Source organism: Amblyomma americanum, chromosome 7, assembly GCF_052857255.1.
Source record: "Amblyomma americanum isolate KBUSLIRL-KWMA chromosome 7, ASM5285725v1, whole genome shotgun sequence".
NCBI lineage: Eukaryota > Metazoa > Arthropoda > Arachnida > Ixodida > Ixodidae > Amblyomma > Amblyomma americanum.
Genome location: NC_135503.1, coordinates 94,790,997 through 94,803,693, shown reverse-complemented (window position 1 = coordinate 94,803,693; position 12,697 = coordinate 94,790,997). Strand labels below are relative to the sequence as shown.

Sequence of the window (12,697 nt, the reverse complement as noted above, 5' to 3'; positions counted from 1 at the left end):
ATGCCGCAGTTTCGTGAGACAAAAATTGTTATGCACGGGGGTGAACGGAGCTACAGCGATTTCCTATTGCTTAAAGTTGTGAACCCTGCTGAGCAAAACATAGCAATGTGCACCAGCCCCAGTTTCTTTTCAGAAAATGGATGAAAATGGGTCGACTCCAGAAAGAAACAAAAACATGTTTTTTAATTGTAACTGAATACTGCTGCAAAGGCCTACGTTTTGAAAAAGTCACGTTTGTTACAGCCGTGAGACAAGCTTGAACGAGATTTTACGCCGATTAAATATCAAGAACTTAGCAATGTCTTTGGAATATCAGTGCACTATCCTTGGCGGGATTCTGTAGACCTTGAGGCAATTCTAGACATCAGTCACTAGCATTTACAGAATTATTTGCGCTCATGACAAAAATAGCGAGAGCACAATTGCCTTAGATTTGGATGCGCATTTTCCTTTTAAACATTATATTTTCGACTCCGACGAAGTAGTATTACCGCCGCAGAACGGAACCAAAAACCACACCGCGCCGCGGCGTTGGAAACGACAATGGTCACAATAATGTTTTAACTTTTCATCTACTGCACTCTCACTTAATATATATTTTAAAATTATGTGAATTATTTCCGGCTGCAGTTTTCGGACATTATAGTTTACAAGAGCAAGTCAAGCTTCACGGGCAAACATTTTGAAAATTGGAAACCTTTAAGAAATGCGTTGAAAGTATTGAAGGTAATGATCCATTATTCTGATATGTAGCAAAATCTTTCTTGAAGGTGCTTCGAGCATTCGCTTCGATCATTTAATACTGCCACAGAAAAACAATACAGAATGCTTTTGACGATAGCAAAAACGTGAATAGAAGAAAAATACAAGACTGCCGTCGGGCGATCTGCGGACATATTGATTGTAATAGCGAAATCTTACATTATATGAAAAAAAATGCGTTCATAAACGGTTTCCCACTCAAAAAATCTTTTGTCCAGAATTGCTGGGTAATCCTTGCGGAAACGATGATTTGCAAACTATTGATCAAAGAGAGGTCAAAGTGGCACTCTGATTTTCTGGTGCCTTGCCCGTACTACTGCACTAACAGCTCAGGGATCACTTTCCTACTTATTTGTAGTACGCGGCGCACTCTCAGTGATGAGCTCTATTTTTCTTAGAGGTTGAAAAATTAATGTTTTGTTAAATATAAATATGCAACATTTAGTTAAGTACGCCGCCCTGTTTAGTTTCTGCATTAAAGGCTGCGCTGTTCAATAAATACTGGCAGTTCGTTAATCTTATCCGCCGTTGTCTTTGCCAGAGTATAGCTGGCTAAGCTTCGTAGAAATGGCTTGTTCGGCAATTTAATAAAAGCTACTTACATTTACGTGTCTGTTACGGTAACCAAAAACATATCTTGTTTGCATGCTCGGAACTGCAACTTCTAGGACCCTTCCCACTTCGCGCGTGCACTCGTGCTCATCTGAAATGAAGGCAGAACTTATGCATCTTTTTCTTTGTTTCGAACCTAAACTAACTGAATGTAAACTTCCGCTGCTCGGAACAGATGACTTGAAACTCCCGTCTGTTAGTTGTGAGCAGCGATATTTCTTTATTAGTTTGACGTCAGAAGGCATTCACATTCAACAAAGACGCCTTACAAGAGGCATCTTATGGGCACACGTCAATCCCACCCCCCCCCCCCCTACACGGACACAAAGAATGCCGCGAGGTCCAGTGAAAAGTCAATATTGAAGATATTCTGCGAACTTAAACGTGATTTTCAGAGACGACAACACATTTACAAGCTGCCATCTGAAATAGTCTAGTGAAAGCATTTCAGAGCAGAGCCAAGATAATTGTTTTGTCTTACGTGCATTACACAGGTGTCACAACATCCTTCGTGGCCATCAGTTCTACCAGCATTTCAAAACAACAGGCTAATGATATATTTCTGCCTTCCTGAGGTCATGGTGACATCAAAATTGTTGGTTTCCTTCCCCGTGTACATACGTGCATCGCATTTGCTTTGCATTTCCAATAACTGTTTTACAAATCGCTCCACTCGCTTTTTAGACCAAAAGCTCTTGTATGATCCCGCAAAAGGAAGTCTCTTCTTTGAAGGCCTCAAGTGCTATTTGGTTTAGTCAATAAATAAGCAAATATCACATCGTTTTTCGTCCCATGCTGCTAAGGCGTTTCCGTAATACTAATGATTGCTTAAACACTGCCAGTGCATCTTATAAATGTGTATTATTACTCGCCAACAAAACATGGCTCATTAGGATGGTTTCAGGAAGTTTTATTGACATGCTTTCATTTCTTTGTTCATATGGCGCCTCCAGTTGGTCGTCCCTGGTTGATATTCTCCTTTAACACCCTGTAAATTGGATGTTCAACAATCATCTCAGTGCACTCCCTCCCTAACATGTTTCATATCCATCTGGAAAAGAAGGCGCCACGAGGCATGAGGTTGAAGACGTATGCGCGCAGGGACAGTGTGAATATTATGAGAAAAAAAAGTTGAGTTTAAGACTCTTACATGATTTTCGCGCTGAAACGAAAAAAGGGAAATTTGAAAAATGAGGGCATTTGAAACAGACTGAATATTGGCAGCCATGTTGATTGGAGTGTAGAAATCAGGAACGGTATTTTAGTTTTGCAGAGAATAAAATTTTGTTGTTGCAAATTAGGCCCAGGGGTGTCAGCTCGATGATACAAACTGTGAAACATATCTCTCCTTCCAATTGTTAGGTGCTGTTCGGGTATAACCATCGAGCCTAATTCGAAATCCAAAAAAAGAAAACGGTTCGTCTCACTTCAATCCGTTGATTTAGGTTAAATTCAAGAGCGTCATTCCGGACACATTCCGTTGCGCGGAAAAAGATTACATTGTAGCCTTGCTTGAGCCTGCTATCTGGTTCAATTCCCTAGGAGTTGACTGACAAGAACCAAGTGAAGGAGAAGGGATAATCGCTGACAACAAACCTCACACAAGCCAATATGTGACGCGTGCCCCGTAATGCCTGCGAGGAACGCAGCAGTGCAGCTTCAAGCTCAAAGCCTGAGCATCGCTGAGGTTATTTCCTATTATGCTACCGTTTAAGCAACCGGATTGATGTTTTCAGCTTCAAAGGAGTGACGTGGTGAGCTCATCGCAAGAGAAACGTTTCGTCCCGTGCTTTATACCCGTCTGTTGTTTGCGCTGTTTTCAAATATGAACTTCAACCAACTTGCCCAACTTTCGGTGTTACTTAACTTGGCTACGGCCTGCGTGATAGCGTATTGCTGATCACTAGAGAACTAAGAGAAAATATATGGCGTTTAAGAGGACTGTTTTGAGGGAGCCAAAGATATATATGGTGCTTACATTTATCCCTTTTTCTTTCCTTTTCAGGAAGAATTAGAGCTGGCGTCTCGCGCAATGTTGTCAACACCAATCAATGGGCCATGGATAATTCTCCGCCACATTAGAAAGTCGTCCAAGGATGACTGGCGCATCATGGATACGCTACCAACTTCAGAAGCCTTCAAGACAAACACTTAGAGTAGACATTGCAGAAACGTAATGTTTCTGGATGCAGTTGCTGAATTTGAGGGGCCCCGAGCATTTTTGTGGTAGCGATTGTGGCTCGGCTTGAGCCAGTGAGCAGGCCTGTGCACTTTCCTTCCTTCTTCCTGGCAGTAACAGACAAACAGGCAGAGAGAGAAAAGTCAGTCCGATAGAGGTGTGCGCTATTAACGGCCGGGTATCGAGGTAAGTAAATATTGTTGAAGCAAACAGGAACCGTCTTCTTCTATGAAAAGGATGTTTCGAATGCAGCACATGCATGGCGATACGTGGAAAAGCACTAATTATTTTTATTGACATCTTGTAGAAATAAAAATGACATATTGAAGACATTGATGGTGTTACACAAAATGTTCCGCAGCGAAGCGTAAGCATTTGGCCCAACTTTGAGCTCACATTGTTGATGTACTTTTTAAACATAGCGGGAATTGTTCAATGAACTATGGCGTTATTGCCTATTTAATTTGTTGTAGGGCGCAAAATCTGTGAGCATTCAGATATTTTTTCCGTTGGAGCGAGTATATAGGAGTCTCCACAGTGCGAAATGTGGGCTTCAAGAGGGGGGGAGGGGGGGGGGGGGGCGCTCGGCTACTGATCCGGAGTTCCCGGGATCGAACCCGACGGCGGCGGCTGCGTTTTTATGGAGGAAAAACGCTAAGGCGCCCGTGTGCTGTGCGATGTCAGTGCACGTTAAAGATCCCCAGGTGGTCGAAATTATTCCGTAGCCCTTCACTACGGCACCTCTCACTTCCTTTCTTCTTTCACTCCCTCCTTTATCCCTTCCCTGATGGCGCGGTTCAGGTGTCCAACGATATATGAGACAGGTACTGCGCCATTTCCTTTCCCCCAAAACCAATTATTATTATTAATATTAAGAGGTGTCGTACCAGAACTCTGCCCATTTGTTAACTCACCTCTAAATTTTAGAATGAATTCTGAGGCCGGAGATTTTTTTGGAGTATTTAGGCAGATTTTAAATGAATCTGGTTATTTTCACGAGCAGCTTCCTGAAGTTCTGTAGAGGCTCAATGCAGATAATATTGTTCGGTGTTCCACTGTCCTCTGAAGAATCAAACAGGATGGCACCTGATATTTGTCCAAATGCTGTCAAAATAATGAATTACTGGAGCTTCAACTGGCACGTGCGATTCGATTTTAGTGACTGTGCCTTGTCACTGGACTAGAAAGTATATACCCAGGTTTCGTCTCCAGCTACTATATTTCAAAAGAAAGGTGTTTTTTTTTTTGGTCGCATAGAAATCCAGACGCTCCTTACAGCCCAAAATACCTTCTTCGCGCTTACCAACTGCTTTTTATTGCGTTAGCACTTATAGTGGCTATCCCCGCATTTCGGTGTTGTGTGTTTGTCTGTTGATCTGAAGCGGGTTTTGTGGCAGGCTGCTCACCTGACCATCGTGTCAGGTGGCAGCCCATTCAGCTCGGGAAGAGAAACCTTTTCGCAACCCAACCCCAAGCAACCCCAGTCCTACCGATGGCAACATTTTTCATACCACCTGCCCTGTGCCGCTGTTCACCTGCCCACCAGGTGGCTTACTTGACAAGTTGTAGCCGGTGGTAACCGGTTGGGAACCTGGGGCGCTAAAGGAGGGGGGGGGGGCACCGCCTCATTGCGCATCAAGCTAAGCGGAATGAGCAGCTGCGATTAGGAGGAGAGCATGGTTCGAATGATGCTTGTATATCAGCTAAAAAGAGGAAGAAGTTCGGGTGGTAATTAGTCACTGACGCGGTGGACAGCGCTATGTCAGCTGCTTCACAAAATTATTTGTGAACAAATCACCTTTACTCTAGGTTGAAAAATATACAACTATATGGCTCATCCTCGCGGTGATCGTCCGTCCGTTACACCCAAAGCCTGGAACAATGCAAGCTGTGACCCTCCCAAGCACCGGCGCACACCAGGACGCTAGCGTTGGCTCAAGCACAGTTTATTGCGCACAACGAGTTCACGAAGCGCGCAAAATTTATACTGCACGAACAAAACAAACTCTCGCGCTACAAACATGACAGCGCCAGGAAGCGAACTTGTGACTGAGGCCGCAAACGTGTGGTCAAACGCTAAAGAGAACGCGTAACAACCTGCGCTATGGTACACGATATACCACCATCGTCTCACTCATTGGAATCAGATATCCAATTCAGAGGAAAGAAAATAATAAAGACCGCTTCTGGGCGAGTTGTATTTCCATGCTGAGCGTAAAAGCGCAAGAAGCAAGGACGTTGAATAAGACAGACAACACGAGCGCTCGTGTTGTCTCATTCTACGTCTTTGTTTTGTGCGCTTTTACGTTAAGCAAAGGAACAAAGTTCAAAAGGCGCATAGTTCATGTCATGGTTGGTCTGGCTGGCGGGTGCAGTTTAATTTGCAAATGTTGGAGTGCGTGCTAGTAACAGCAGTCGTTTTCAGCAGCGTGTAGCAGCGCAAGGAAAGTGCACAGAACGGCACGAAGGCAAAAAAGCGCTGAACTTCAACTTTATTTCCGAAGATCGCCAAAGTACTGCATATTTATCGACCGAATTGTAACAGCCACGAGTTAGAAAACATATAAACACGTCACGAAATGAAGATGTCAAAGGCAAAGGTGAAAAATCTAGAACTAGAAAAAATAATTCTTCCAAGATTGTGAGATCAGAGATTGTTCACAGTGTTGGGTGGAAGAATTTGTCTATCCAGACAAATTGCCTGTCCATCAAATTCCTTGCTTTTGAAGGAAACGAGAATGATTCCGATTAAGCGAGCGTTGAGTTGAAGTAGACCAAAACTATTTTCGGAATATCATCAACACAGACACCACATTTGTTTTGGAAAGCAACTGCGCCCTTGTTTTCGGTAAAATCACGCACGCATTGCATGAAATACTTCTGATATATATATATATATATATATATATATATATATATATATATATATATATATATATATATATATATATATATATATATATATATATATATATATATATATATATTGACACAGTCCATTCCGCATTTTCGCTTAGCGCTGACCTGAAGCACGCGCCGTCTCGAAGAAGAGGAAGTGGAGGTGTCAGCGATCTTGAGCTGTGGTGCAGACGTTCGTCGGATCCTGCGTTCCTGTGTTCAGTGATCACCGCATTCACGCGTGACATTTTGGTGGAGGTGCTGGGTGGTGCACCCCATGCTCAGGACCCCTCCAAGAAGCCGGGACTCTAGCCCGCTTGACACTTTGAGAGTCGAAGTTACGCACACCCATCAAAGTAGCCGGCGGCTGCAAGGACTGCAACCAGAGTTCCGGCCTCTGCAGTCTCGTCCGACCGCCAGGAAACTCACCTCAGCGCGACCATCAGTGCCCACAAGCACCCCCGTCAGCATGCCGGATGCCATCCCTTTGTCGTCTGTCGCGCTGCAGCAGCCACGCGAACCACCCACCTTTCAAGGTTTCCCAGGTGAGGACCCGGAGGACTGGCTCGAGAAGTTCGAGCGCATAGCCCAATACAACAGGTGGGCTGACGACTCGAAGCTGCAGCACGTGTTTTTTTCACTGGAGGGTGCAGCTCGTATTTGGTTTGAGAACCGAGAAGCCACAATAACAACATGGGGCTCCTTCAAGACTCAGTTTTTGCTGGCTTTTACCACCGTCCTCAGCAAAGAACGTTCCGAGCTGCTCCTCCAGACACGCGTCCAACTACCAAACGAGACCGTCCTCGTTTACTCCGAGGACATGACGAAGCTCATCCGCCGGGCTGATCCCAATATGTCCGAAGAGAAGAAGCTGCGTTTTCTTATGAGGGGCATCAAGGAGCAGATCTTCGCTGGGTTAGCCCGAAGCCAGCGCAAAACGGTCGCCGAATTTGTTTCCGAAGCCACTACGATGGAAAAGATGCTCGACATGAGATCCAGACAGTACGAGCGTCCGCCGTCGCTGATGTCGCTGATGTCGCGCTGTCGATGCTTCTAGCCACGACATCCTTCGGGAAACCATCCGGACCGTCGTACGCGAAGAGCTTCAAAAGCTCTTTTCAGCCCCGGAGTCGCCGCAAGTTTCTTCCATTTCGGACATTATTCGTGAAGAGGTCCAACAGGCGCTCATGCCGCCAGCCCCTCTTCACCCGAACACAACACCCCAGATGATGACATACGCCGCAGCCGTTCGCCGTCCACCGCCGCCTCCAAGTCGCCCGGATACACCTGGCCACATTCACCGCCAACCACACCCACCTCATCCTTCTCAGGTTCTCCCTCGGAAGAGCGACGTCTGGCGTACCGCCGATTATCGCCCTCTGAGCTATCACTGCGGCGGGCCCGGTCACGTCTACCGCAACTGTCGTTACCGACGTATGGGTCTTCAGGGATATCGTGTCCATGCGCCCCGACCGCAGCGTGGTCAATGGCCTCCAGAAATAAGCGATTACCTGGCCGCGACACCCGAAGCACCACACTGCTATGCCCGGTCGCCGTCTCCACGTCGTTTCTCGTCTCCGCGACGTTTTTCCGCCGATATTTCGCGTGGAAGGTCTCCTAGTCCCCGTCGGGAAAACTAGAAGTGGCAACCTTTGGGGGCAAGGTTGCTCACCTGCGACATGTCCAAAATCATCCACTGCTGCACAAACATGACCGACCGCTTATACGACGCACCGACGATCACCAGACCGATAACACGCCTCGCCGCATCAATTCTTCACCGCAAGGAAACCGCCTGGTGCCGCACCGCAGCCGTGAGCGGACTCCGCGACGTTCCCGAACACCTACGACTACAACTGCTGATCTGAACATTTCAATCGACGGTACTGACGTCACCGCACTTGTGGACACCGGCGCCGACTACTCGGTAATCAGTGGACCTTTTGCCGCGACTCTGAAAAAGGTGACCACACCTTGGACGGGCCCACAGCTTCGTACTGCTGGGGGTCATTTGATCACCCCAGCTGGGACGTGCACATCACGATTAACCATCGAAGAGGACACGTACCTGGCCACCTTCGTCGTACTCAACCAGTGTTCCCGGGACGCAATCCTCGGAATGGATTTTTTGACAGAAAATGGCGCGGTCATTGACCTTAAATCGAAGTCAGTGACGTTCTCCACCGAGAACGCAATCCACAGTGCTTTCGAACGTCCCGCGGCTCTTTCTGTCCTTGATGACGTCACCATTCCACCCCGTTTGAGCGTTGTGGTCTCTGTCGGCGCGAAGATGCTGCGAAAGTTTGAAGGTGTCGTCGAAAGCAAACCAATTATGCTTTTAGACCGCTGCCTTGCTGTCGCCAGAGGGGTCGTTTACCTAGAAAACGGAGAAACCGAAGTCCTGCTTACGAATTTTGGCAGTGAGCACCAACATCTTAGCCTTGGGACTACTGTGGCCCACGTTCATGGTATCGCCGACATTCGACGAGCGCCCAGTCTTGCCATGGTGTCGTCACCACAAGTTCACACCGGTATTCCCAACTTCCAGTACGACATTAACCCCGCATTTTCGCCGCAGCAGAGGGGCCAAGTAAAAAATCTCCTCCAGCGCTACGGCGATACCTTCTCGACTTCTTCCCGCGTCGGCAGAACACACTTGGCCAAGCATCGGATAATTACAGATGACTCAGACAGTCACCTTACAGCGTGTCTTCCACGGAACGCGCCGCAAGCAGCCGTCAAGTTAAGGAGATGCTTCGAGACGACGTCATTCAGCCCTCTCGTAGTCCCCGGGCGGCACCTGTCGTCCTCGTCTAGAAAAAAGATGGTACACTGCGGTTTTGTGTGGACTACCGTCGCCTAAACAAAGTAACTGAAAAAGATTGTTTATCCCCTACCACGAATCGACGATGCTCTCGATCGCCTCTGCTATACAAAATATTTCTCATCCATGGACCTCAAATCAGGATATTGGTAAATCGAGGTAGATGAACGGGACCGAGAAAGAACCGCATTTATTACTCCGGACGGGCTCTATGAGTTTAAGGCAATACCATTTGGTTTGTGCTCTTCACCCGCGACGTTCCAACGGCTGATGGACACAGTTCTGGCAGACCTGAAGTGGCAGACATGCCTCGTCTACCTTGATGACGTTGTTGTGTTCGCCCCAACGTTCGAGGAGCACCTTCGGCGCCCTGAAGTTGTGCTTCAAGCCATAAAGTCTTCTGGGCTAACGTTAAAAAATGAGAAATGCCTCTTTGCTTACACTGAGCTAAAGTTCTTGGGTCACGTCGTCAGTTGCGAGGGAGTTCGGCCGGACCCGGACAAAACCAAAGCTATTGCCAATTTCCCTCCACCGCATAACCAAAAGGAAGTCCGCCGCTTTCTAGGATTATGTGCCTACTACCGTCGCTTTGTGAAAGATTTCGTTCAAATCGCCGAGCCCCTGACGTGTTTGACAAGGACAGACACGCCTTTTACTTCGGATGCCCCTCAAACACAAGCATTTGAAACTCTTCAACGCCACCTGCAAGGACCTCCAGTTCTGGCTCACTTCAATGAAAACGCAGATACGGAGATTCATACTGACGCAAGCAACGTAGGCCTGTGTGCCGTTCTGGTTCAAATCCACAGCAGTCAAGAGCGCGTCATCGCTTACGCCAGCCGCTCTTTGTCTCGCGCTGAAGCTAACTACTCAGCAACTGAGAAAGAGTGTCTAGCGATCGTGTGGGCGACGTCGAAATTTCGACCCTACCTTTGTGGAAGACGTTTTACTGTAGTTACGGACCATCATGCCTTGTGTTGGCTTGCGACCCTCAAAGATCCATCAGCCCGCCTTGTCAGATGGAGTCTGCGCCTCCAAGAATACGACATGACATTGGCGTACGTCTGCCCGGAAACACTCGGATGCCGATTGCCTCTCGCGTGCCCCCGTCGAATCCCCAACGGAGGACGGAAACTACGACGACGACATCACCTTAAATGCGATCAGTGCAACGAGCCTTGCTGACGAACAATACGCCGACTCAGAACTTCGGCACCTCATTGGGTTTCTTAACGAAACCCGCCCGACTGTCCCGAAGGCTTTCAAGCGATCGGTAGCGTCTCTCTGCGTTCGCCGTGGTGTCCTCGTAAAGAAAAATTTCGCGCAAACAATCAGCAATACCTTATTGTTATACCGACGAGCCTAAGGGACAAAATCCTTCAAGCTTCACACGATGAACCGACTTCTGGACATTTGGGTGCAGCCCGCACGCTTGCAAGAATCAAAGAGAAGTATTACTGGCCCCGATACGCAGAAACATCAGCTCTGCCAAGTGCCACAGCCCTTGACGTAGCAAGATTGTTCATCCACAGATCGTTTTGCGTCACGGTGCCCAGGAGACCCTAATCACCGACAGGGGTACAGCTTTCATGGCTGACCTCCTTCAGCAGATTTCACTCAACAGTCATACAGACCACCGAAGGACGACATCCTACCACCCTCAGACGAACGGTTTAACGGAACGCTTAAACAAAACGCTAGGTGACATGCTCTCCATGTATGTCGACGTTCAGCACAAAACTTGGGACGAAGTGCTCCCATACGTCACCTTTGCATACAATACGGCCGTTCAGGAAACGACAAACATGCCACCGTTCCGTCTCGTTTACGGCCGCGACGCGCCCACGATGCTAGACGCCATGTTACCGCATGTGGACGACATCGACCCGAATGCGGATCTTCACACCTTCCTGCACCTCGCTGAAGAGGCTCGTCAGCTGGCCAGGGTGAGGATTCTCGACCAACAATGCCGAGATGCCCAACACTATCACCTCCGACGCCGTGATGCTCGGTACTCATCAGGAGACCGTGTGTGGGTCTGGTTCCCATTCGCTGACGCGGGCTTAGCGAAAAGCTCCTCTGTCGGTATTTTGGACCTTACAAAGTCATCAGGCCACTTGGAGACCTGAACTATGAGGTCGTTCCTGACGGCTTTCAGAAGTCTCGGCACTCCCAGCACCCTGAGGTGGTACACGTTGTCCGCCTCAAGCCTTAGTACGAGTGGTAGCGCTAGAGCTGGACTTACGGCCGCACAACATGTGAACTTCCCTTGGTGACCTTTTTTTTTCGACACACCGGCTACGCATCGGGACGATGCTCTTTTTTTTCCGGGGGCCAGTGACACAGTGCATTCCGCATTTTCGCTTAGCGCTGACCTGAAGCACGCGCCGTCTCGAAGAAGAGGAAGCGGAGGTGTCAGCGATCTTGAGCTGTGGTGCAGACGTTCGTCGGATCCTGCGTTCCTGTGTTCAGTGATCACCGCATTCACGCGTGACAATATATTGAACAGAAAATGTTGTCCATCAATGGAGAATCCGGGAAAAGACTCTCTTATGTTGTCATTGAAGAACCCAGCTACTTCCTCTCCAGTCTTTACCATAAATAGGTTATTAACAGGAAGCAAGCTGTGCTAATCTTACAAAAGATTTGGAGCATAATTTTATCATTCTGTACTTTCAAGACTTATATTCTGAAAATATGTTGCGTGCCCTGCGAGAAGCGTGTCATGCAAAACGCGTCATTGTGCTCCGTCATTTATTTGCCATCTATTAGTGCGAGATGAGCTCGCTACTGGCTTGCGCAAATGGTATCATGTGTCTTCGTCTGCCAGGACAAGAGTAACGTCTCCCACGGCCAACTTCGAAAAGAGCACCAGCATCCAATGGCAAACGACCAACTGGCATTATTCATTAAGAAATACGACATCAGGTCTCATGGGTAGTAAAACATATTTCAGTTCTTCAAAAGCCAGGAGGTGACCCTACAGCTTCATTTTAGCGATCAGGCGCTGTGTTTTGCAAGAACTTATTATCCATTCTCTATTTCATTCGTGGGATGTGGCGTGAGGGGAGCATCAGGCCGAAGAGATAAGGGGTCATTCAGAGAAATCACATGGCAGCGGGTGCCTACATACACGATAGCAATCGTCGCTCGCCTCAATCGCTTCTTGCGGGCGCTTGAAAGCTGCAGCTATGTCACCGAGCAACAGTGACCATTGACACAGGACCAAATAGATCCTAAATGAAAAATGGAATAAGAGATCCTTATAGAATACGGCTCCAGTAGAGCTTTACGCATTAGACTGAGAAGCTGAATGCTAGAAAATAATTGCATCAGATGCACAATCACAGCTTTCAACAAATGTATATTAAATCAGTAACCGTAACGGTTTAATAGGAGAGTTTATTTGTGGAATAGTTGCT

The 12,697-nt window shown here is 47.5% G+C and overlaps 1 protein-coding gene across 1 annotated transcript in view; it reads left to right on the top strand.

Annotated features, from left to right (window-relative positions):
* LOC144099418 (cytochrome P450 3A14-like) overlaps window positions 1-3,985 on the top strand; it is a 77,283-nt gene extending 73,298 nt beyond the window's left edge. Inside the window, exon 14 of the mRNA XM_077632709.1 lies at window positions 3,380-3,985. Coding sequence (XP_077488835.1) covers window positions 3,380-3,529 — 150 coding nt within the window. The 3' untranslated portion in view covers window positions 3,530-3,985. The remainder of the gene's footprint in view (window positions 1-3,379) is intronic.
* Window positions 3,986-12,697: the final 8,712 nt, after the last annotated feature.